The 24,634-nt window shown below is 39.8% G+C and overlaps 1 protein-coding gene across 7 annotated transcripts in view; it reads left to right on the forward strand.

Moving 5' to 3' along the window:
- Positions 1 to 24,634, forward strand: part of Ocrl (Oculocerebrorenal syndrome of Lowe) — a 53,413-nt gene that overhangs the window by 27,330 nt on the left and 1,449 nt on the right. For 5 of the 7 annotated variants that reach the window (XM_071787057.1, XM_071787058.1, XM_071787061.1 and 2 more), the window contains 9 exons: positions 7,274 to 7,452; positions 18,235 to 18,456; positions 18,570 to 18,705; positions 18,806 to 18,985; positions 19,370 to 19,466; positions 19,570 to 19,707; positions 21,255 to 21,352; positions 21,443 to 21,620; positions 24,425 to 24,552. In XM_071787057.1, coding sequence (XP_071643158.1) covers positions 7,274 to 7,452; positions 18,235 to 18,456; positions 18,570 to 18,705; positions 18,806 to 18,985; positions 19,370 to 19,466; positions 19,570 to 19,707; positions 21,255 to 21,352; positions 21,443 to 21,620; positions 24,425 to 24,552 — 1,356 coding nt within the window. Of the gene's footprint in view, positions 1 to 7,273; positions 7,453 to 18,234; positions 18,457 to 18,569; positions 18,706 to 18,805; positions 18,986 to 19,369; positions 19,467 to 19,569; positions 19,708 to 21,254; positions 21,353 to 21,442; positions 21,621 to 21,898; positions 23,257 to 23,902; positions 23,923 to 24,424; positions 24,553 to 24,634 lie in introns of those variants that run through there. The other 2 variants (XM_071787064.1, XM_071787063.1) reach the window with 2 other exon arrangements.

Consider the following 24,634-nt stretch of genomic DNA (forward strand, 5'->3'; position numbering starts at 1 on the left):
TGCCACTTCTTTCTCAATCTCCCTTCCTTTCTTCTTTCCGTCCTACCTCTCTCTTACTCTCCTTTCTTCCTATGGTCCTCGTTCTCGTCCGTATCCATACCTTCGTCTCCACCGATTTATCCTCATCCATTTTCACCCTTAATCTGCTCCCTTCCTTTCTCCTTGCATCTAATACCCTTCACTTATTCTCTGCACTCCCCATCTTTACTATTATCGTCACCCATTCTCCTCTCTGACCTATCACGCTTACCTCTTTCACCTTTACCTTTACCTTTAATTCTTCCGAAAACAAACAGACTCTCCTCCATCCTTTTCATAATCTCGTCCTTCTCCGTCCTCTTCCAACTCCTACTTTCCTTCTCTTTCCTTTCCTTTCTCCTTTCTTTCTCCTCTCTTTCTCTTACCCTCGTCTCCACCGATTTATCCTCGTCCATCTCCCTTCCTTTCTCCTTGCCTCCAAAGTCCAGCCAGAGAGAAACCTGACAGAGGCCATCCCGGCATTTTTCGTCAATTTTTCTGTGTCGCATTTTCCGACGCGCCGCCTGAGAAAGTGCGCATCAACTACGTCGTTTTGCTCGGTAACCGCACATGGTTTGCGTTCCGTGCTAATGGTTCGTGTCCGAACTAGCCAGTTAGAGGGGATATGCGGCGGCCGCGCTCGGCCGGGCGCACAGTGGAGCCGTTTGCGCGAATCGCAGAAAAAATTATGTTACTTGTAAAATATGCAATGGATGATCAGAGAACCTTTCAATGTTGACTTATAAAATTTGCAAAAGTGTATATTTATTAAAAATTAATGATAGGAACAAGTATTTGATTGAAATTAAATAAAAATTTAATTTACATTTAATTTAGTATTTACGTATAAGAGCAAAGTAATTCTTGCGTTTCATCGCTTAAGTCTAAATTTTTTTTATGTGGTTTACTTCTTAAACTAGTTATTAACGGATCGGATGACACGGAGCATCATATGCATAACATCTTCATTTGTAAACAGACGGCTACATTTTCTACTATGATTAAGTCGATATATCGTTTATAGTCCTTATTTCTTGCCTCTTGAGCTTCTTCCGATAATGTCCCAACAGGTAACGCTGCATTTTCTATAATTTCCTTACTGTGAAGAAGAATTTTATGAACGGTAATTGGCATCATAAAGTACCAAGAATATTTTTCAATAAATATTTCCGCTGCCTTGTACGCATAAGAACCGAATTTTTCTGATTTTATTTCTTCACCACAATTAATCGTTTGTAATATTGTGGAAAATCTATCTTCTGATCAATTCCTCGTCAACTTCAGTTATTTCTGCTGTGATTTTTGGATCAGCAAAAAATCGTCGAGAAGTATTTCCGTCATTAGATGATCCGGAACCTTGTTTAACGATGTCTACTCTCAGTCCAAGTTTATTATAAAATGCGTCTTGTATTCTTTTTTTTGTTTCTTTTTTTTGAACGCGTGTTTCTGACGTTGTTGACCACTTCTTGAAAGACAAATTGTAGGCAATATGTAATATACACTCCATGAATTTGATTCGTGCAAGGGTGACATTCCTAATTTGAGTGCTTCTTCTTTGTTAGATCTTTTATTAATTTCTGTTAGGTTGTTCATTTGAGATGATTTGGAACCGCAAATGAAGCACGAAGATGATGAAGGCGTGTGGGTTACAGCTTGAGCTACCTTACCGTCTATCATCGTAAATATCATTTGATGATTTATTTTGAATGTGGTTCCGAACTTTTTCGTATAATTGAGCAATTTCGTCATCCATACGTTGCTTTTCACTTTTTATTTTTTCAGCAGTTTCTTTTGTGTATTTAAATTGTATTGCTCTGCAATATCTCGTTGAAGAAGGTCGATCATTATTCCAAATAGTAATATTTTTATCGTAAAATGAAGTAAGACGTAAGGGCACCAATGAAGTCATAAACATATATTTATCAGATATTTCTTTGTCCATAAAACTTTGTTTGTATTCGCTCTGACCTGATGATCCATCACAACAAATGATCGATGCTGCTTCAAGTAAAATACAAAATCAGAAAAATGGTTTTGATGCTAACACTGCTCTGGCATTAATAATGGATGCTCAGTTATCAAGACGACAGTATGAAACAATAAGAGCTGCGACGAAGAAAATTGGATTCGATATATTTCCATCGTATAAAAATATCCAAAAATCAAAACAGGATTGCTACCCAGACGACATTAATATTACAGAGAGTTCGGCATCAAATAATTTACAAAAATTACTAGATCATACCGCAAAAAGACTATTATTTGAGACAATAGATAAGGAAAATATGGTTGAAGTCAATGTTGCCATCTCCCACTTATGCTACACCTCTCATGTCTCCTTACAGTGCCAGACTAGAGTCAAGCTCAACAGGGTCTTCTTTCCCCGCTAATTTTTCCAAGCCCGTTCCCTTGGCAGTGGTTTCGCTAGATAGTAGATAGGGACAGTGGGAATCTCGTTAATCCATTCATGCGCGTCACTAATTAGATGACGAGGCATTTGGCTATTTGTTTTGTTTAAGGCAAAACGACCGCAATCATGCACGATCATTCTGAACCTATAACGATATTGCAAGGCGATTTACTGTCGGTGTTCGCAGCTAACACCCTGGAAGTGCTTGAAAGGAGCTGTCTAGCAGCTCTCACTCTACTACTCATGCACACTCACATTCTTACTTGTCCGCTGATGCGGAGGCACCCAACTCTACGTGCCACCCCGACGTGCACCACTAATCGCGGTTACGTTCCGTCCCGGCACATAACGGGTTGTTATACCGTTAAACCTCTTCCAATTTAGCCATGAGCCCCAGAGGACACGAGTCGTGAGCGTACGCAGTTGGGCAGGTGTTAGGCCCAGACTACGCAGCTCACCCTCGCTCCTAGGGCTCCAGACACCTCGCCATGAGATCGTAATGGCGGTGAAACGGACATTATCACGCGGCACCCCTGTGCGCTCCGCCACCCGGTCCACTAGATCATTACAGGATCGGTACTTCTCCACCTTGCGCTCATGTGACACCTCTAACGCAGTTTCGCTGGAAACTACCTGCGCGTCTACGACCACTGCCTCATCATCCTTAGCAATGGTCAGGTCGGGCCGCCTCAGGCCGGCAGAGGTCGAGTAGGCTAATTCCGCATCGACATGCCATCCCTTCTGCTGAAAGAAGCCACCGACTCGACGACAAAGGTCGTTATGCCGTAGGATTCTCCCTCCGTGCGTTCTGAAGCAACGCTGAACGCAGTGCGCCGGTGTCTCGATATCGGGACAACCAGCACGACAGCGAACCTCGCGCCCATCACGACCTCGGGAGACTCTCGCTCTAGACGGAATACAGTTGGCCCGTATGTGATGATAGTGCACGTAGTCGGCTCCGGGGATGAGGTCGGCTCCCGCCGACACCCAATGCGAACTCAGCTTCGACGTTTCCGCTTCCCTGAGCCCGTTCCCATCGCACGACTCGCGCAACCAGGCTGCACACTGTTGTCTAAGCTCAGCGGTCGTAAGCACCCTGTTACCCCGGATGCGCATCTGGTTCTCACACCAAACCAGCCGCCTAGCCACAAATGTGGTTTCGGCGGCGGCGCGCGCCGCGGGCAGAGTGCTGCGACACAACCGCTGCAATCGGTCAAACTTTAGAATAGGGATTAAAGTCTTAAGTAGAGGCAAACCAAGCCCGCCACTCTGTATCGGCGCATGAAAATATCCAGCAGGAACATCATGGGGAAATCGCAACCATCGTCTAATGGCCTTGCGTACCATAATATCAACGCCCCTCAACGTTTTGGCCGTGACGGTTCCCACTATCCAACGGTGATAATACCGTGGCAGGAGAAAGTCACGTAATAGCCTCAGTCGCTGTTGCGGCTTCAAAGGCGCCTTAGTGAGTAGCTCGATGGAGTGAGCTAGGGGCGGATCATTAGCGAATTCCCTAGCACCTTCATACATGCAGCCCAGGTACGCCCAAATATCGACAGGGGATCTTTGCGGAATCAGCGCTCCCCCCACGGTGAAGTACGGTGTTGTGTCAATCTTCACTTTTTTGTCTTTACCGGACGCCACCATGGACAGCACGCCTGTTTTTTTTTGCGTTAATTGTTAGTCCATTGCGCTCAAAAGCAGCCTGAAGCCGTGTCAAGTTCTCCTGCAGACCGGACCTGGTAGAGGCAAGGAGCACAATGTCGTCTGCGTAGCCCAAGGCGCTGATCAGCTCGTCTCCCAACTGATAGCCAACATCCTCCGAGAGAATTGCTAGTGCTCTATCCACGACCAGATTGAACAGTAGCGGCGATAACGGATTACCCTGTCTTACGCCACGGCCGATCTTAATGGCCGATACATTATCGGTGACGGATCCTATCACCGTTTGCGCATCCGAATAGACGGCCCTGATATACTCCCTAAACTCCCAAGGGAGCTCCAGCTCTTCGAGAGTCCTATGTATTGCTGGGTGCGAGACCGTGTCAAATGCCTTCGACAGGTCAACGCACGCCAGATGCAGTGTCCGACACCGCCTCCGGGCATCACCGAGCACGGCGGACAGGACTGTGACGTTTTCACACACCCCATCCACCGGCCAAAAACCCCTTTGGCGAGTGTCGAACACGTCCAGGGCCGCTAAACGTTTGGCAAGAATTTTGTGGAAGTGTCTAACCACAACTGATCCTATACTGAGAGGTCGGTATTCCGCCGGTGATGGCCGGTCAGACATCCCTCCCTTCTCCAGAAATACAGTTCTTGTTGTGGCGATCGACGAGGGTACCGTTCTTGCCAGGAGCAGCAGATTGAACAGAAGCGCACGAAGAACAAAGGGAACGGCGTTCCACATCCTCGGCGTAATCTGGTCCAATCCGGGCGCTGTACCAGTCTTGATCGAAATCCTTCGAACCTCGATAGGCTTTATAGGATCCCAGAGCGAGGCCTTATCCGCCACCCGAGTTGGGCCAGTGGCGGCGCCCTCACCTAGGCCTTCGAGATGAATCCCTCTGGCTGTCGGTGGACGGCTCCGGCTAGTACGCGCTACCTGCCCCGCCTCCCCGTACAACTCGCGCAAGGCCGTCATGTCTCCATCCGCGCCACTAGACGCCTCCATTACGGGACGCCAGTACGCGTCGAATTCGACAGCGGACGGTCGCTCACGTTCCGAGCCGCCTTCGAGGACGTACGAGAGGCAGGCCTTTGGGTTCTTCTTGTAGAGAGTCTGCACGTGTGCATATTCTCTCTTTCTTTTCTGCTTCCTACTCTCTTTTGTGTTAGGAGGATTGCGCTGCTTCGTCGAGGCGCGCCGTGGAGGGCGCACAGCTGACGGCGGGAAGATCAGGGCCAGCCATCTCTCGATAGCCTAAACGTCGACCACCCCCGTCAGTAGAGCATCTCTCGCGATGCCCACAAGAGTATCAGCCTGATAGCTACGGGACGCTGAGCTCTGCTCTATGAGCTGATGAGTTGATGATGTCCCGCAGCCTCTGAGATCTTTGCTCAGGGGAAGGCTGATGTGCGCTTATATCAACTATGTCAGACTCTATGGTCGCAGGGGCGGCGGCAGCTCTTGTCATCGCCGCGCCGCCCCTATCGCCCTCATCGATGCCAACCGCGTTTCGCGATTGCAGCTCTTGGCAGGAGACTCTAACCATCTCGCGATAAGCCTCTTGTCGACGCTTACCCTTGATAGCTTCGAGACTCCTATGAGGGAACTTATCATGCAGATGATGATTCATGAAGATAATTCCCGCTAAGGTGGCTGCAGTCTCAGCGCGAGCCATGAGCCTGACCTCCTCCACTGACCAACGTGCTTTCACGCGCTCGACTTCCACCGCGCTATTGGCCACCACTGGGTGGGCCTTTGTAACATGCTGACCTAGACCACGCATGGTCCGGAACTCCCTTGGACAAAACTCACAGCTAAATGCTTCTGTCCCTTCTGTGATATCGGACATGGCTCTGCTTCTAGTACGCGACGGTCCAGCTACGACCCCGTCAGGTACCTACGCACAAATGGCACTATCGCTTGCGCATCTTGCACGCAGTACCCGGGCCATCCGAGAACCCGGGGGTTTTACATTCATACGTGGACTTTCCATTAATTTACTGCGTGTAGGAGCAAACGGATTAGAGTCATAGTTAAGAGAGTCATAGTTACTCCCGCCGTTTACCCGCGCTTGCTTGAATTTCTTCACGTTGACATTCAGAGCACTGGGCAGAAATCACATTGCGTCAACACCCGCGAGGGCCATCGCGTTTATTAATTTAAAGTATATGTATGAAAAAAATCCTTTCTCATATAGGTACATTACTAGTTTTTTTCTATTTTCATCTTCACTCAAATTAAATAAATCGATGAAATAATTTAAAACACGTTGCTTCCGCACATGCTCTTATTTACCTTTATTTTCGAAAATAATTGCGTGAATTTCGCGGCGACTTATACTTCTCGAATACCGGTTGTACAATACGTCACAAACGATGGCAACTGCTAGTTGAAAAGTGTTAATTTTAATTGCCGATTACCAGTTACTGTTGTCAAAAAAATTAAGTTTGCCAACTCTCTTTTGACAACCGCAGTTGACAAGCGCGACGTGGAAATAACACTTTTCAACTAGCAGTTGCTTTTGTTTGCAACGTATTGTAGAACCGGCTTAAGACAAAGAACTGTGGTACTAACTATAAGGCATTATTGAGCTGTTGACAAACCATACATACACAATTGACATAGGTACTGCGATAAATAAACAAATAACAATAAATAAAGAAGACAAAGCTATTATCTATTGTCATTACTAATCTCATGAACTAGTAAAATATGCGGTGTGTCGCTTCGCGTATACTTGGCGCGAGACATTATTATGTCTCTTGATTCTACTACTAGGCGCCACCACATTGTGGTTTGATATTTTGCAAAGAGCAGCTATGAGTAGCTAAATCTTTTTATTTTCTATGCTTTATAATCTTTGTTATGATATAAGAAAGAATGCGTCACTCTACGTCGCACTTTTTATATTGACAATTTTATTCATATTCATTCATAAAATTTTCACTGTTTAAAGAACATATTATAAATGTTAATAAACAGCATATTGCATTTTCGGTTACAATATATATTATACAGCATGACGTCATAGCTGTAAAATAGTATATGAACTGTGCGGCACGGCGCTCGTACGAGAACACTAACGTTCGTTTGCTGAACAAGGGCAATGGAGGGCTTTTAACGTAATTTTAATAGACTGATTAAGTTTAAATTTTAATTACAAATTCTTATAGGGCAATAAAGGTGGTGTTGCAGTAAGTTGTTGCATTCACAATACATCCGTTTGCTTTGTTAACGCTCATTTAGCCGCACATTGTGAGGAATTTGAACGACGCAACCAGGATTATGCTGATATTTGTGCGAGATTATCTTTTACAAAATATGTGCCACCTAAAAGTTTCAAGGATCATGAGTGAGTTTCTATGATATCATACATATATTAATTATTGCATTATACACTAGTCAACGCAATTATCTCAACACTCAATTTACCTATATCAAAATTTTGCATAATTTTAAGTAAGCGTATGTTCATATTTTACGATGTCATTTATCATGTCATTTGCGCAAAAAATTTATTCCACGCCGTAGAGTGCGGCAAATTATGCAATTTTTTGGATAAAAAACACGTTTTTACTTTTGAAAAGATGGTGGGAGGAGGGAGAATAAAATCAAAATCTAACCGTAGTTTCTTAAAGTAGAGACTTTGGCCTTAGAAATAAAAAAAAATTTTTTAATACGACAATTTTTCGTGGAAATACGTTTACTTGAAAATATGCGAAATTTCGATATAAATTGAATGTTTCGATAATTTTGTTAACTAGTGTATTATCCATTAGTACTTATGTCTATTTAATCAATTTAATTGTTTGTTTACTTTGTTTCAATTTATTTTGAGATATATCAATTTATATATATTACTCACGTGTGCGCATACGTTAAATAGCTTTTATATATAGAATGACGAGATTTAATTCGATTCCTTTTCATTATCGACAGCATATTGTATTTCGATGTTTAAATTGGCGATCGCGCGCGCGCTTAGGAAAAACTAAATTAAATCTTGTGAATTAAGTGTGAATTAAATCTTGTGAAATAAATTGTATAGATTTAATGTGAATTAAATCTATACAAACGCGTATGTTCGTACTATAGAAGCGTACAATGCGAATGCTGGTAACAAATTTTTATTGAATGATAGGTGTACAACGTTGGGCGCGATGCGCACCGGTCGCGCGTACCGGTATATAGCGGGCACTTGTCTCACTTTGATAATTATAGAATTCTTCAGCGCTTGTATTATAATGTTCTAATGTTCTCGGAGGCACTCCACGTTCGTTTATAATAAATATATAAATATGCAGTAAAAGACGATAAGTAAATAAGTGACTGAGCGAGCTCTGCGTGATTCGATCGATTTATTGGCAGTTCTTAGAGCGACTATTCTCGAGTGGTTCGTTGGAACGACTGTCTTGCCGCGGTCTCGCTTGCCGCGGATTCGGCGATCTCCCCTCGGTTCGGCAATTAGCGCACAAGGCCCACGCGCGTGATCGGGTCGTACGGCATCGACCGTTACAGAAATACAATATAAACACATACATATACCGCCCACCATTAATAACAATTATTAATCCTTACGCTAAATTGCTAATGTCGCAGGCAACACATCGGGGGGTCGGCGGGAGTTTACACAATTTATTTATGTTTCGCTTACAAATTCCGCTCGCAGTTTTAAGGGTCACGACACGCACCCTTTCGTCAGTACCTTCGTGAGTCTTTATTACCCTTCCTAATTTCCATCTTAGTGGTGGCGCATTGTTGTCTTGTATCAAGACAACATCGTCAATAGCTAAGTTATCTCGCTCGGACGTCCATTTCGTTCTGCCTTGCAGTGACGTCAAATATTCTCGGCTCCATCGATTCCAAAAATCTTGCGCGATTCTCTGAACTGCTTGCCAGCGATCGAGTCGATTTAAAGGAACATCTGTTACATCAGCATCTGGAAGAGCGATTAATGAATTACCTGTTAAAATATGTCCCGGTGTTAGTGGTTGCAAATCCGCTGCCGAGGACGGCAGCTGGCAAATTGGACGCGAATTCAGACATGTCTCAACTCGTATCAACACTGTCGCTAATTCCTCAAATGTCAGGAGACCTTCCCGGATAACGCGTTTTAAATGAAATAGAGACATGTAAGATTTGCTAGTTTTTCTTCCGCGGCCTCGGTTAACTAATGTGATGATAGGTCCGGCAAATTCTGCGCCAATTACGAAAAATGGACGAGTTGGAGTGACTCGATCTGCGGGTAATTGACCCATGATTAGCGATAATGGTTTCGGCTTGTTGCTGAAACAAGTTATGCAATCATGTGTGATTTTTCTGGCGATGAATTTGCCTCTGAGTAGCCAATATATTTCTTGAATAGAATATAACACTGCCTGTGGACCTATATGCAATAGTCTATGATGTTCTCTTTCAAACAACAACCGCGTGAATTTGCTATCGGATGGTAAAATGATTGGATGTTTTTTCTCAAAGGAAACTTGTGAATTTTGAATTCTGCCGCCCACCCTGAGAAGTCCTTTCTCATCCATGAACGGATTAACCGACAATAATTTGCTGCTAGATCGAATTTGTTTCCCTGACAATAGGCTTGACGTTTCCTCTGAAAAATGAACCCTCTGTACTGCTACAATTAACAACTGATGCGCGCGGCGAATCTCGTCAATTGACAGAGACCGGGCTTACGATTGTAGCGATTCACTTTAACGTTGAAGCCGAATCGAACAATCCAAGCCAAAGTGCGCTCGATCTTTGATAGTGACGAATAGTTATTTAACAAGAGCTCTCTCTCTAACGTCATTCGAATTGCTAACGCTTGCGAAAACTCGCGTATTCGAAACCTGCTTGGTTTCAACTGAACTCGTTATATGCTCGATAGAAAGCTGAAACATGTCTGATTTGGGATGCCAACCCAAGCCCAATATCTTGACGGCACTCGCGTCAATCTCTAACACCGACGACTCCTCGACTCGATCGACGGCATGCAGCTCAGGTACAATTCCCTCACGATTTGAGCGCCATTTGTGAGCCTCGAAACCCCCTTCGCGCAACAACTTCTCCAATTGTGAGACTAGTTTAACAGCTTCGGGCTCGCTATCAGCTCCTGTAATAATATCGTCAACATAAGAATCCTCTAGTAGAACTCGCGATGCCAGTTCAAACCGACTAGCCCCGTCTTTCGCTTGCTGTTGCACGAAGCGAATGGCTAGATACGGAGCGCTCGTCTGACCATAAGTCACGGTATTTAACCGATAATCCTCCATCGGATCGTTCGAGGAAAAACGCTATAAAATTCTTTGATAATCTCGGTCGTCCTCGTGTACCAAAACCTGACGATACATTTTTTGTAAATCGGTTGTGATCGCAATGGCATACAAACGAAATCGCAACATTATATTGATTATGCTATCCTGTAAATTCGGTCCCGTCATCAATGTATCGTTTAACGAAATACCTGACGTGGTTTTCGCGGACGCATTGAATACCGCTCGCAGCTTAGTTGTACTTGATTCACGAAGAACGCCATGATGCGTCAGATAGACTGAATTCGGTATTCGAGCGTCCCCGGTAACCTTGGACATATACTTCAAATCGATATATTCGCGCATAAATTCGGAATACAATTTGTATAACTCCGGTTCCCGTTGAAATTTCCATACTAAACAAAGTAATAAACGCTTCATCGCCATGTCTCTCGATTGTCCGAGCTAAGTCTTGTTTTCACGGAAAGGTAATCGAACGACAAACCGCCCGGACGCGTCTCGCTTTGTTGTGTTTACGAAATGATTCTCGCAGCACTGTTCTTCCATCGACAACCTTGTATTATTATCTGTGTATTCTTCTAATTCCCAGAATTTCCGTAACGTATCGTCTATTGATATTTGCTGCGTGATCAAACACACGTGATTATTAGAAAGTTGACGGTTGGTCGTCCGACGCGTGATCAAATGTTGTGGTACCGGACCCGACACAATCCAACCGAATTTAATGTTTTGCAATACCGGCAAACTTTCACCGAGTTCAATCTTGCCGGCTTCCAATAATTGAAGGAAGAATTCTCCGCCTATGAGCGCGTCGACATGATCCGGATTGTAAAACAACGGGTCTGCTAACTTTAGATTCTCTGGGATAGGCAATTTTGATATATTAATTGAAAACGAAGGCAAATTTTTAGTTATTCTCGGGACAACCAAACAACAAAGACTCAACTCGAACTTGGACGTTCGCGATTTCATCAAAATTTGACAACCGTAATCTATCGCGCAACTCATATTATTTAGACCGTTTATGGATTCGCATACGCTTTCTAATTTTATGTTTAGTCTGTTACACACCGCTAACGTGATAAAATTGACTTCGCTCGCACTATCTAGCAATACGCGCAAATGATTATTGTTATTGTTTGCTTCAATATTTACAATAGCTGTTGACATCAGTACTTGCTGTCCGCCACGGCGCACAGCGTGGTCCCGGATGACCCTCTCGAACAGTCCTCCGAACCCCGTGCCGAATCCGCCGACAAACAGGATGCCCGCTTCACGATGTGGCACAGCGTGTTATGCCGCTCGCCACATTCTCGACATGAACCGGACCTGCAATCTCTCGACAAATGATTATTTCCGAGACAATTGAGACAAAATTTCAATCGCTTGGCTTCCTTGATTCTGTCCTCCACGGACAAGCCCAGAAATTGTTTGCACGAATAAATAGAATGCTGTCCTTGGCACACGTAACACCGTCGCTTCTGTGTGGTTGTTGACAGAGTGTCGTCCTGCCCTGTGATTTCAAATCTAACGATCGCTGCTTGCTCGTTCTGTCCTTCGCGCGAATGTCGTCCTTTGCCTTGTTGACGATTTCGCTGTCCGAAGTCGCTCGCCGCAACAGCTGACATTGCCGTTGCAAAAACTCGATCATTGTGCTTGTCGTCACATCGTCCTTTTGCTCGATGTGCTCTTCCCAACGTCTTCTCGTCGCGTTGTCCAAATTTTTCTCGATCAAATAAATAATTAGGTCTCCCCATGACTTGGTAGGAAGTCCCATTGCTTGTAATACTCGCAAATGTTTCTGAATGTGATCCACCAAATCTTGGATTGCACTGGCTGATTCTCGTTTCACTAGTGGTAGATCGAACAAACACTGTATGTGCCGCTTTCGAATGCCTCGCTCGTCATCGTATCTCTTCTTCAACAAGTCCCAAGCGATGGCGTAATTGTTTTCAGAAATGTCTATCGACTCGATTATTTTAGCGGCTTGTCCGCTCAACGAATCAACCAAATATTATTGATGCTTCTGTACATTAGTTAGGTCGCTATCGATGTATCAATGTTTTAAAAGTGTCTGAGTATCGCTTCCACTCTTCCATGCTTCCGTCGAATGATGGTAACGTGATCATTGGCAATTTTACATGAGATTCACGTGCGGGCGTGTTAGACCGCACGCTTAATCTTTCTAGCAATTGATTTTGCTGTTCTACAATTCGTGCCAACGCACCACCGTCGCTGCTCTCAACCGACAGCTCGGCCAATTTTTGAATTAATATTGTCTGCTGCTCCAGAACCTGCATCACGCCTGGATCACTGCTCGAACTCGATGTGCTCGTTGAAGAGCTTGTGGACGGCGGTTTGATTCTTTCCGCTAATTGCTGTAAAGCTGCCTTTGCCGAAAAGTATCGCTCGTCAAACTCGCTTTCCTCCACTCCATCTCTTTGCCCGTATTCCTCCTCAGGCAACAATGATAAGAGGTTCTGCGCCACAGCTTGGAATCTCAAATGAATGTCCTCCAACGCTTGAAAACGCGCCGTAATCTCACCCGGTAGCACGCTCTCCACATCCTTCTCAGCTTTAACGATGAAGTTTCGTATGTTTGTCAATTTCCTCTTTAATGCGCTTCTTTGCTTGCGGAGATTTTCGACACTCATTTTCCTCATTGTGTGTGCACGACTCACTATGAGAAACTTGTCCTTTTGTCTCGACGAAAACCAGGAAGAGAGGAAGAAAAGGTGAAGACTCGATCACGTGAACACAGGCTGACACTCCGAGCTCAGCGAGGTCGGCCGAATGCCTCTCGCTAACGATTGTCACTCGAATGTTCTCAAAAGTTTATTGAAAGTTTGTAATGTTTGTTTGTTGCACGCACACTAATGTTCACTCGTTTTTATGAGACACCCTTGCTACTCCGGCGCGCGCCAAGACCGGCGGTTTCTCGTCTACCGCAACCGCGTGCTCCGAAACGTGCACCCTATCCGGCTCGAAGGACCATGTTCGTACTATAGAAGCGTACAATGCGAATGCTGGTAAAAAATTTTTATTGAATGATAGGTGTACAACGTTGGGCGCGATGCGCACCGGTCGCGCGTACCGGTATATAGCGGGCACTTGTCTCACTTTGATAATTATAGAATTCTTCAGCGCTTGTATTATAATGTTCTAACGTTCTCGGAGGCACTCCACGTTCGTTTATAATAAATATATAAATATGCAGTAAAAGACGATAAGTAAATAAGTGACTGAGCGAGCTCTGCGTGATTCGATCGATTTATTGGCAGTTCTTAGAGCGACTATTCTCGAGTGGTTCGTTGGAACGACTGTCTCGCCGCGGTCTCGCTTGCCGCGGATTCGGCGATCTCCCTCCGGTTCGGCAATTAGCGCACAAGGCCCACGCGTGATCGGGTCGTGCGGCATCGACCGTTACAGAAATACAATATAAACACATACAGCGTATATATATATATACAAAATTTCAGAAATAGTTTCAGAAAAAAGTTCTCACCCATTTATTGGTAAATCTGAAGAATAGTGGCCTCCTCACCGATTTCGTTGAATTTAGGCTTAATTGACGCGTTTTTGCACAAAACGACCGAATCTGGCAGAAAAAAGTGTCGCTCTGTCCCGCGAAGCGAGATATTAAACGTAAAAGTTGACAAGAATCAGGTTATGATTCCTGTCATACTGACGAGCTGTAGCGACTACGAACATGCTCTGCAGTGCGATTCTGTAACTCGTTATGCGTCGTTATGTGCTCATAACGACAGTTGCGCAGCTTTTTTCTTATATAGTATACCTGCGCAACTGTCGTTATAAACACATAACGACAGCATAACGAGTTACAGAATCGCACTGCTGTGGCCATATGCGCATGCTCAGTGGCCGCACGCGCATGCAAAAGTGCGTGAATTTGAAACGTATGTATACTTATAATGCATGTCACTTACAATTAGCTTTCAATGATGAATATATCTTATATAACATCAAAGTACATGCGTAGGCGGGGGGGGGGTTTCGCCCTCCCCTGCACCCCTCCTCCCCATTGTGTGAGTAAACCTAGGAGTGTGGGCGGGTGGGGGCTCCGCACCCCTTCTGTGCACTGGGCGGTGTGTGTTGGGTTGATGGGTGGGCAGGGGGCTTCGCCCCCCTCCCCCCGCACCCCCTCATGGACACGTCTTCGGCGTGCTCGGGTAGGAAATGTATTTCGCTAAGCGTGAGCAGGGGAGCTTCGCCCCCCTGCCCTCCCCCATGCTCGTAAACCTCGCTTTGTAACTTATAATTTATAAAGTGAGGCTCACGTGCATGGGGGGGGGTGCAGGGGGGCGAAGCTCCCCCGCCCACGCATGTACAACTTTGATATGTTATATAAGATATGTTCATCATTGAAAGCTAATTGTAAGTGATATGCATTATAAGTATACATACGTTTCAAATTCGCGCACTTTTGCAAGCGCATGCGGCCACTGAGCATGCGCATATGGCCACATAGCCCAGTAGCTAGGTAAGTTTACCCTGCAAAGGTCGGGTAGTTTTGATTTTTGGATATGTTTTATACTTTGGGGTTCTAATGAAAAATCCAAGTTTTCGACCTTGGCGCACTTCCGCTTGCGCCACCATCTTGAAAAAATGGAGCACAAAACCGGTTTTTTCGGAATATCTCCTCACCAGTAGGTATTTGGGTAAAAATAGTTATTATCAATTTTGTAGAAGATATAATTCCCTACAATTTTTGTCTGAAACATTTTTTCGTATATCTAATAGAGAGCAAGCTACAGCACTGTAAAGTGGAGCAAATTATTAAAAATATCACAAAAGGCTCCGTTTCAAACATATTTTAAATAGAAACAATAAAAACAATAGAAACCTCTTATATTTTTTGTCGGTTTGATGGTCCCGGTTTGTTGGTCCCGGTTGGTTACTATGTTCTCACAAACAATATAGTTTTCGGTGTTGTTTTGTGAATCATAATTCTCGATCTCCTCGTGAATCTGCATAACGGAAAGTGTTTCTCCTTTATTTTCACTGTCGATCACAGGCTCTGGGACCGTATTCTCGAGCCTGCCCTAATAATTTTCGTATGCGACTTTCTATTTGAAAAGCATTGAATTTCGCATGCGAGTTTCATGAAAACGATTCAAGAATAGGGCCCCTGGCACATTTTCACACGATTGTCCATTGCAAAATCCACAAATAATGGAGCACTTTAATCCAGCTTTTCTGCAGCCACATGTTCCTCTACATCCTTTTTTGCAATTGCATGATATTACATTGAGCAAGGCCTGAGGAGCTGGATCTAATGCCTTGGACTAGAATAAAACTTGAAACATTTGTAGGCTGAAAATATTTTACGTATATTTATTCTATTTAATTATAAATAAATAATAATTTATATGTTCAAGTTGGCGCGCAGTATTTATTGGAAATAGTATTAAAAATTCACACGAAAAATTATTTCGCGAGAAAAAATATCACATGCCTCGGTGATCGAATTGGTGAGACGCCTACACGGTATGAGGGAGGTTCGAATCCTGGCTGAGGTGATATTTTTTGCAATAAATTCTTTACAGTAATATTTGGGGGGAGGAGATGTTAGATACGATGCGTATCAGCATAAAAAATTAAATCGATTATTGATTTAAAAATATGTAAATAGAATACTATTACTCTATTGTTAATAATAATAATTAATTTATATTAATAGAAATTAATAAACAATAATTATAATAAAATATGCTTAAAAAGAAGCCTTTTGTGAAATTTTTAATAATTTGTTCCACTTTACAGTGCTGTAGCTCGCTATCTATTATTACATATACGAAAAAATGTTTCAGACAAAAGCTGTAGGGAATTATATCTTCTATATAATTAATACTAACTATTTTTGCCTACTGGTAAGGAGATATTCCGAAAAACCGGTTTTGTGCTGCATTTTTTCAAGATGGCGGCGCGAGCGGAAGTGCGCCAAGGTCGAAAACTTGGATTCTTTATTAGGACCCCAAAATATAAAACATCCAAAAATCGGAACTACCCGACCTTTTGGAGGGCAAAACCTATTTTTTTCCCCTGCTACTGGGCTAACAGGGCATGTTCGTAGTCGCTGTACAGTTCGTCGGTATGACAGGAATCATAACCTGATTCTTGTCAACTTTTACGTTTAATATCTCGCTTCGCGGGGCAGAGCGACACTTTTCTGCCACATTCGGTCGTTTTGTGCAAAAACGTATCGATTAAGCCTAAGTTCAACGAAATCGGTGAGGAGGCCACTATTCTTCAGATTTACCTTAATGCATGTTTCGCTGAATACCATTTGCCTAACAGCGATTTAGTCAAATAGTATTTGCCTAGGAAAATAGCAAAAATAAATGGGTGAGAACTATTTGACCAGGCAGATAGCATTTGCCTAGTCAGAAGCTATTTTCTTAAAATAACCATTTGCCTACGACACATATACATCAATGATTCAGAGAAACTCTGATTTTATATAAACGAGAAAAAATTACGGAATTACAGATTTCATTACCTACTTTTATCCTAATATGGCGTCTCGAGTTACAGCGATGACAGATATAGGTTTCGATAATATATAAAATGGTAATTTTGTCGGTTATACAGACGACTCCAGCATCACCTTAAAATTCTTAAAATTTTCTTAAAAATGTTAGCACAAAGGATTTTAAACCATTTTAAAATGTTTCTTACAATATTTTTATAGAAATATTCAGAAATACTTTTTGAAAACATTTTGTTCTGTATGGGAATTACACCAATTGGTAGATTGACAGAAAAGCCAATTATGTGCATTTCTAACAATTTCTTTAATAAAATATTCTTGTCAAGTTCTATCTCAAATAAGAAGTGTTTGTAATCTAAAAAGGGAACGTTTCTAGACTCATGTTTACATGACTTTTACCCTTACAGTGAGTAGAAAATGCTATATATAAAAAGTTTGGCCATTTATTTCTAAAATACTCTCTATGTGTGTGTGTATAAGCATGATACGTATGTATAGCATATACAGGGTGTCCGAAAAATCGCCTACTTCACTTCGGGAGGTGATTCGGGACCCAAAAACAAGCAAAAAAGTTCATACAAACATAGGTCCGGAAATGACCCGTTTCCAAGTTATAGCCACTTTTATGTTCAAAAATCGTAAATTTTTATTTTCAATTTTTTTTAATTACAATTACCAAATTCTCTCAAGTTTCTGTCTACATTTCGAAAAGACGCTATTCCCGGTACATCTCGATTTGGAAAAGACTGGATGTATAATCTTCTTGCCTCGGGAGCATTACTTTGAGCAAGACCATACATAGATGCATATCAGCTAATTCATTAAAACTTAAACGATCCATTGATGAATACGGAAAGATTAGATATAACCTAAAAGTAAGGTGTTGTTAAATAATAATTTGAAACTTATTGAAAAGCCGTGATTTACTTACTGATTTTGAATAGGCGTGAAAACAACTGATTTCAAGTAGCCGTGAAAACAACTGATTTTGAATAGCCGTGAAAACAACTGATTTTGAATAGCCGTGAAAACAACTGATTTTTTTTTAAGATAATGTAATCGTATTTACAAATATTGAAAAATTGAAAAAAAATAAAAAAATTAAAATTAAAAAAATTAAAAATATTTAAAAATAAAAATTTTTAATTTAAGAAATAATTAAGAAAGAGGGATGCCAAGCGGATTTTAAATTACGATTTTTGAACATAAAAATGGCTATAACTCGGAAACGGCTCATTTCCGGACCTATGTTTGTATGAACTTTTTTGCTTGTTTTTGGGTCCCGAATCACCTCCTGAAGTGGAGTAGGCGATTTTTCGGACACCCTGTATACATATACATACATTTCTATGTATAGTCAGATTTATTGGCTGGGAGATTTAAATTATCGGATAACGGATATGGATGCAGCAACAGCTAAGCAGTACATTTTAGAGGGTAACTACGGCCCGGTCTTAGCATTGGATCAACTTGGACATCAACGCAAGGCAGGACGTGTGTTTCAAGGATTTCAGGAGGCCGAAATTGACTTCAAACCCACATATAAATATGATCCAGGTACCGACAACTGGGATTCAAGGTATCCTAAAAATTGTATTAAATTTCCAAAATGCAACCTATTATTTATTATGTGAAATTTAATCTAATCTGTTAATCTGTTCTTTTTTTAATGCTTACATCGACAATATATAGCGAGAAATGCAGAGCTCCAGCTTGGTGTGATCGAATATTATGGAAGGGAGATATGATTAAATCAGTCGGTTATAAAAGTTATCCGGAACTAAAGATATCTGATCACAAGCCGGTCAGTGCAAGTTTTGATTCTCAGGTAAGTATGCAAATATATTTTTTTTTTTTATTAATTACGTATTTATCACTCGAAAGAGATGGCATACTATTGTACATTGCGTCATATAATTTTCCAACAGATACGAATTATAGATACGGCTAAGTATCGTAAAATTCATGAGGAAGTTATGAAAAAACTAGATAAATTAGAGAATGAATTTTTACCTCAAGTAATGGTCGACACCACGGATATTATCTTTGATATTTTGAGATTTCTTGAGCCTAGCAGTAAAGAGCTTATTATCGCTAATACAGGCCAGGTAGAGTGAATAAATAATTATTTCTTGTTGAATAGATAATTAATTTTTGTCATGTTATGACATGCGTACGCAGAGAGGGGTAGAGGGAGGGAGGGAGGGAGGGGGAGAGAGAGAGAGAGAGAGGGAGAGAGAGAGAGAGGGGGGAGAGGGAGGGAGGGAGGAAGAGAGAGAGAGGGGGGAGGGAGGAAGAGAGAGAGGGGGGGAGGGAGGAAGAGAGAGAGAGAGAGAGAGAGAGAGAGAGAGAGAGAGAGAGAGAGAGAGAGAGAGAGAGAGAGAGGGAGAGAGGGGGGGAGAGGGAGGGAGGGAGGAAGAGAGAGAGAGAGAGAGAGAGAGGGAACACACAATCTTTACTTTTATTCTTCATGTTTATATTCTACAAACTAGGTACCAGTACAATTTGAATTTATAAAAAAGTTAGACGATACAAGTTACTGCAAGGATTGGTTGCACATAGAACCTTATACAGGCTTCATAAAACCAGGTAAAATTTATCATTTATAATTACAATTTTTCTTACACTTTGTTAAATGTATCTCTCTATGTTAATATATTTTTATATTATTATGTATTTCCTTCTCTTTAAGGTGAAAAATGCGATATTAAACTAGAAGTGTATGTAGACAAAAAGACTGCATGTAAATTGAATTCCGGTGAAGACAAGTTGTATGATATATTAGTATTGCATCTTGAGGGAGGCAAAGATATTTTCATTACTATAACAGGTATATTACATGCACATAAGCAACGACAATATATAATAGAACTGAGGTTATTCATTTTTACATTTTTATATCATAAGTCATTAGGGTGATTAAAAAAAGAATTTTTTTTCGCGACGCATCCTAAAATATCAAAGCTTACCTAAAAAAAGAATTTTCCTCAAAATTTGAGCAAAATCGAACAAGTTTTAGAGGTCGCTACCAGCAATTTTCAATATTTTCGATTGAAAATCGGTTTTTTTTCAAATGTTTAAAATTGCATAACTTTTCGAGTTTTAATGATAAAGGCGTGAAATTTTTAGGGAATCTTTGTCCATTCATGTAGTTTATGAATATCGAGTTAGAAATTATCGGAAAAAATTTGTTTACGTTTTTTTTTGTTTATAATAAAAAAATAATTATCTATAACAAATAGGCGCCAGCGATCTGGGACATGGTTTTGACTTTAAATTACATCTAGGTAATCCAAAAATACATTTCAATAATCAAATGTTTGAACGTCGGTGAATTTGTTGCTGAAAATTTGTTTAAACAACAAATTCAAAAAACCACGTTACCCGTAATGTAGAAATAACGCATGTCATAATCTTTATTTAGGTATCTATTGCATTCCAACTTTTGTTGTCAAATTCAAGTTGAGAGAATAATAAATTATCCAAATGCTACATATTCAATAATTTTTTGTTACATCAACTTCTTTTCTGCCTAATACAATAACACCATTCAATTTTACGAATTGCAATTTTTTTTTTACTGCGACTCATATTTGTAAAATGGATAGATTAATAACAATGTTACTTTTTTGTAATTTGTCATAATTATTTCATTTTCAAAGAATAATAAGTACAATGTACTTTGATGTTGTAACAAATTCAAGTTGATGTTGTAACAAAAAATTATTAAATATGTAGCATTTGGATAATTTATTATTTTCTCAACTTGAATTTGACAACAAAAGTTGGAATGCAATACAGACACCTAAATAAAGATTATGACATACGTTATTTCTACATTACGGGTAACGTGGTTTTTTGAATTTGTTGTTTAAACAAATTTTCAGCAACAAATTCACCGACGTTCAAGCATTTGATTATTAAAATGCATTTTTGGATTACCTAGATGTAATTTAAAGTCAAAACCATGTCCCAGATCGCTGGCGCCTATTTGTTATAGATGATTATTTTTTTATTATAAACAAAAAAAACGTAAAACAATTTTTTCCGATAATAAATTTTCTAACTTGATATTCATAAACTACATGAATGGTTGAAGATTTCCTGAAAATTTCACGCCTTTATCATTAAAACTCGAAAAGTTATGCAATTTTGAACATTTAAAAAAAAAACCGATTTTTTAATCAAAAATATTGAAAATCGCTGGTAGCGACCTCTAAAACCTGTTCGATTTTGCTCAAATTTTGAGGAAAATTCTTTTTTTAGGTAAGCTTTGATATTTTGGTGTGCGTCGCGAAAAAAAAGATTTTTTTGAATTACCCTAATAGTCATGTTAGTTTAGAAATAATAATTATGCAAATTAATGACATTTTTCAGGCACTTATGAGAGGAGCTGTTTTGGCTCTTCTATGGAAGCACTTGTTCATATTTCAGTTCCAATTAGAGAAATCCCTATTGGACGATTAATCGAATTGGTAAATATCTAAAAATTGACAGGTATTTTATTATTCCAAAAGTTTCTCTGTAATCTAATTTATACTTTAAATTTAATTTAAAAACTGCAGGAGAATAATAAAAATCTCACGCAAGAACCGTATCCAGTACCGAAAGAGATATGGCACTTAGTAGACAGGCTATATCGGCATGGCCTTAAAACTTCAGGACTTTTTGAAACGCCAGGCCTTCATAGTGAGATTGTAGCTATTCGAGATTGGCTAGATGAATGGAGTCAAGATCCAATGCGTATCCTTTTGATATTTAAAAAAATACAATATATATGTATATGCATATGTATGTATATGTATGTATATTAGGTGGCAATATTTTTGGGTCAAAAATTTGATTTTAAGTCTCACTCCTTAAATTCGTTCTAAGAACTCTCAAATGAAGACCCTTGAAGAGCAGGCGTTGTAACTTAATATTTAGAGGTCGCTCAAAGCCTCTAAACATGAAATTTTTTTCGAAAAATGTTAAAAAAACTGCATCTCTTTCACTCATTTTCACTGCTAAATCTCTTTTAGTTACCTTATTAAAGTACCTGGCCATCAAGTTTGAAGTACAACACATGAAACAAAAATGTAAATATAAGTAATTAATGCAATCTTTAGCATAAGATCGTCTATAGCAAATATAAAATGATTTAATGAATTTAACCATTTTTTAACCATCCGCAGCTTATAATCTTGTTTTGTAAGTAAATATATCAAACGCCACTTTAGAAAAACATTCTATCATCTTCAAAGTAAATCCTCTCTAAAGTTATATGCTGTAGCTTAAAAATTAATGGTCGTTAATTGCTTCAAAATATTGCTATTTTATTATTTTGGAAAATAAATTATATTATTAATATATCATTTAAATAAAGTCTACGTTTCCCGCAGGAAGTTTTCGTGCATCGCATTTATCAGATTTCATATAGTTTACGCTATAGGTGATTGTTTTAATGAATTTTGTATGTATGTATGTACATACAAGTCGACTCGACTACTAAAAAAAGAGGTTGCAACACATGAAATTGGCCGCGTATTGGATCTCTTCTTCTTTCTTGAGTAATGACTCCTAATTTTTGAGTTGGTGCTTCCTGGGGCACTAAAAAATTTTAACTAAAATCCCCCATATTGTAGTATATTGTTTGAAAAGGCATAAAAAAAGAAAAATTTTGACGTAAACCAGAGATCGATACGTTAACTCATTCGGGAGTTATTTAGGGTCAAAGTTCGGAAAAACCCATTTTTGAACCCAAATAACTTTTGAATGGGTCAACGTATCGACCTCTAGCTTGCGCCAAAATTTTTCTTATTTTACGCCCTTTCAAATAAGAATATAGGGGAGATCGGGGCTATGTGTCCACACTTTACGCTTTTTTCAAGTTTACTAAAAAACTAATAAAGATATTTGGCTAAAAGTTTAATGGTATAACCTTTTAACCTTGCTATTAAAAAAAAAAAAAACAATTAAAATCGTTGATCTTTTAACATTTTAAAGAGGCGAATTTTTTAAGTGGACAAGTCAAGCGTAGACAGATAGCCCCATATGCGGGGCTATCTGTCTACATTCGAGGGGCTATCTGTCCACATAATAAAAAACACATTATTTATATTAATTTTTATACTTATTTATAATATTACTTATTATTAATATACATATGATATTGAAAAAACTGCTTAGTCGTTGGAGTCAGAGAAGTAATAGGCACTTCGTGTAGATTTTTTGATAAGTTTCCTGCGTAGAGCTGATTTTTCTTTATATACGGTGGCATCAAACTGATTTTGAGTCTGTTGCAAAATCAATGTGATGAGTTTCTTTTGTCCCCTTAATTCTTTAATCTTTTTTTATTTAGGGCCTTTACTTTATTCTCGGCAGCGTTTGAAATAGAAAATACTCAATAATTTAAGACAAACTCATATATTTAACTTGACGTGTATTTTTAAAATAAAAATTTGGTGACGATTCTTGAATCGCAGGATCAAGTAGTTGCTTTAGGTCACTTTTTTACAGTAGCGAGTGAGAGCCCGAACATTTATTCCAAAGTTTAACGCTGTTTTTACGAAAAAATTCTCACTCAATTTTGATTCTTTTAATCGCTCTAAATATAATTTTATTGGATATGTTTACCTTATCCGTCTTAAAGAAAGTCTTTCTTTTGTAGTTACGCACCATTATCTATTTATAAAAGAACAATTCGTCATTGAAGTGTGGACACATTGCCCTATCAAAAATAGGACAGATAGCCCCGATCACGTTTTTCAGTCTAACATGTTGCCAATTTTAGTTAATGCGGAATTAAGATTTGACGCTTCTCACACCTGATAACTATATATTAATTGATAATATTATGAATTGCTTACTTTAATTTGAGTTAAACTACTGTCGCACAGCAAATTATATATATATATATATATATATATATATATATATATATATATATATATATATATATATATATATATATATATATATATATATATATATATATATATATATATATCATATTTATATTTATATACATATACACGGTGTTTCAGGTTAAAAATGTCCTAAAGCGGGGAGCACACACTTCTGCACAACGCATAATGCGTAAGCATAAGAAAATTGATTGGTCTATTTCCTTATGCACATGTGTATGGACCAATCAATTTTCTAATTATGCTTACGCATTATGCGTTGTGCAGAAGTGTGTGCTCCCCGCTTAACTTAAAATATGAACCTCAATTAGGACCTCAAAACAAGAAAAAATTTTCCTCTAGAGGTATGCCCGTAAATGCTTTGTTTAAGAGATATTGACATTTAAACATTTTTATTATAAACATTTTTATTATAAAATTTTATGAAATTGTTATCAGGTTATAATAAATAATTTAATAATGTGCTTTAATTACTTTAGTAGCTGAGAGTAGCTGTTATTGTTTCACATGTTATGGGGTACGGTTACAGCTGCTGTAAACAGGAGGCCTAATGACCCCGTGAAAGCGTGTATATACATACATGCACGCACATATACATACATATCGTTGTCCTTGACTAATTATTCTCGTTATACATACAAGCTGGTGGTGTACATTCGGTAGCAGAGGCATTATTGCTACTTTTAGAATCTACCGCTGAACCCTTGATACCATATAATCTGCATAATGTTTGTCTATCTGCGGCAACCAATTATTTACAATGCAAACAAGTAAATCAAATCGGAAACTGACATTTTACTATATGTAATATTTTTTTGTACAATTAAATTCAGATTATATATTTTTCTCATT

This window comes from Temnothorax longispinosus, chromosome 8, assembly GCF_030848805.1.
Source record: "Temnothorax longispinosus isolate EJ_2023e chromosome 8, Tlon_JGU_v1, whole genome shotgun sequence".
Lineage (NCBI taxonomy): Eukaryota > Metazoa > Arthropoda > Insecta > Hymenoptera > Formicidae > Temnothorax > Temnothorax longispinosus.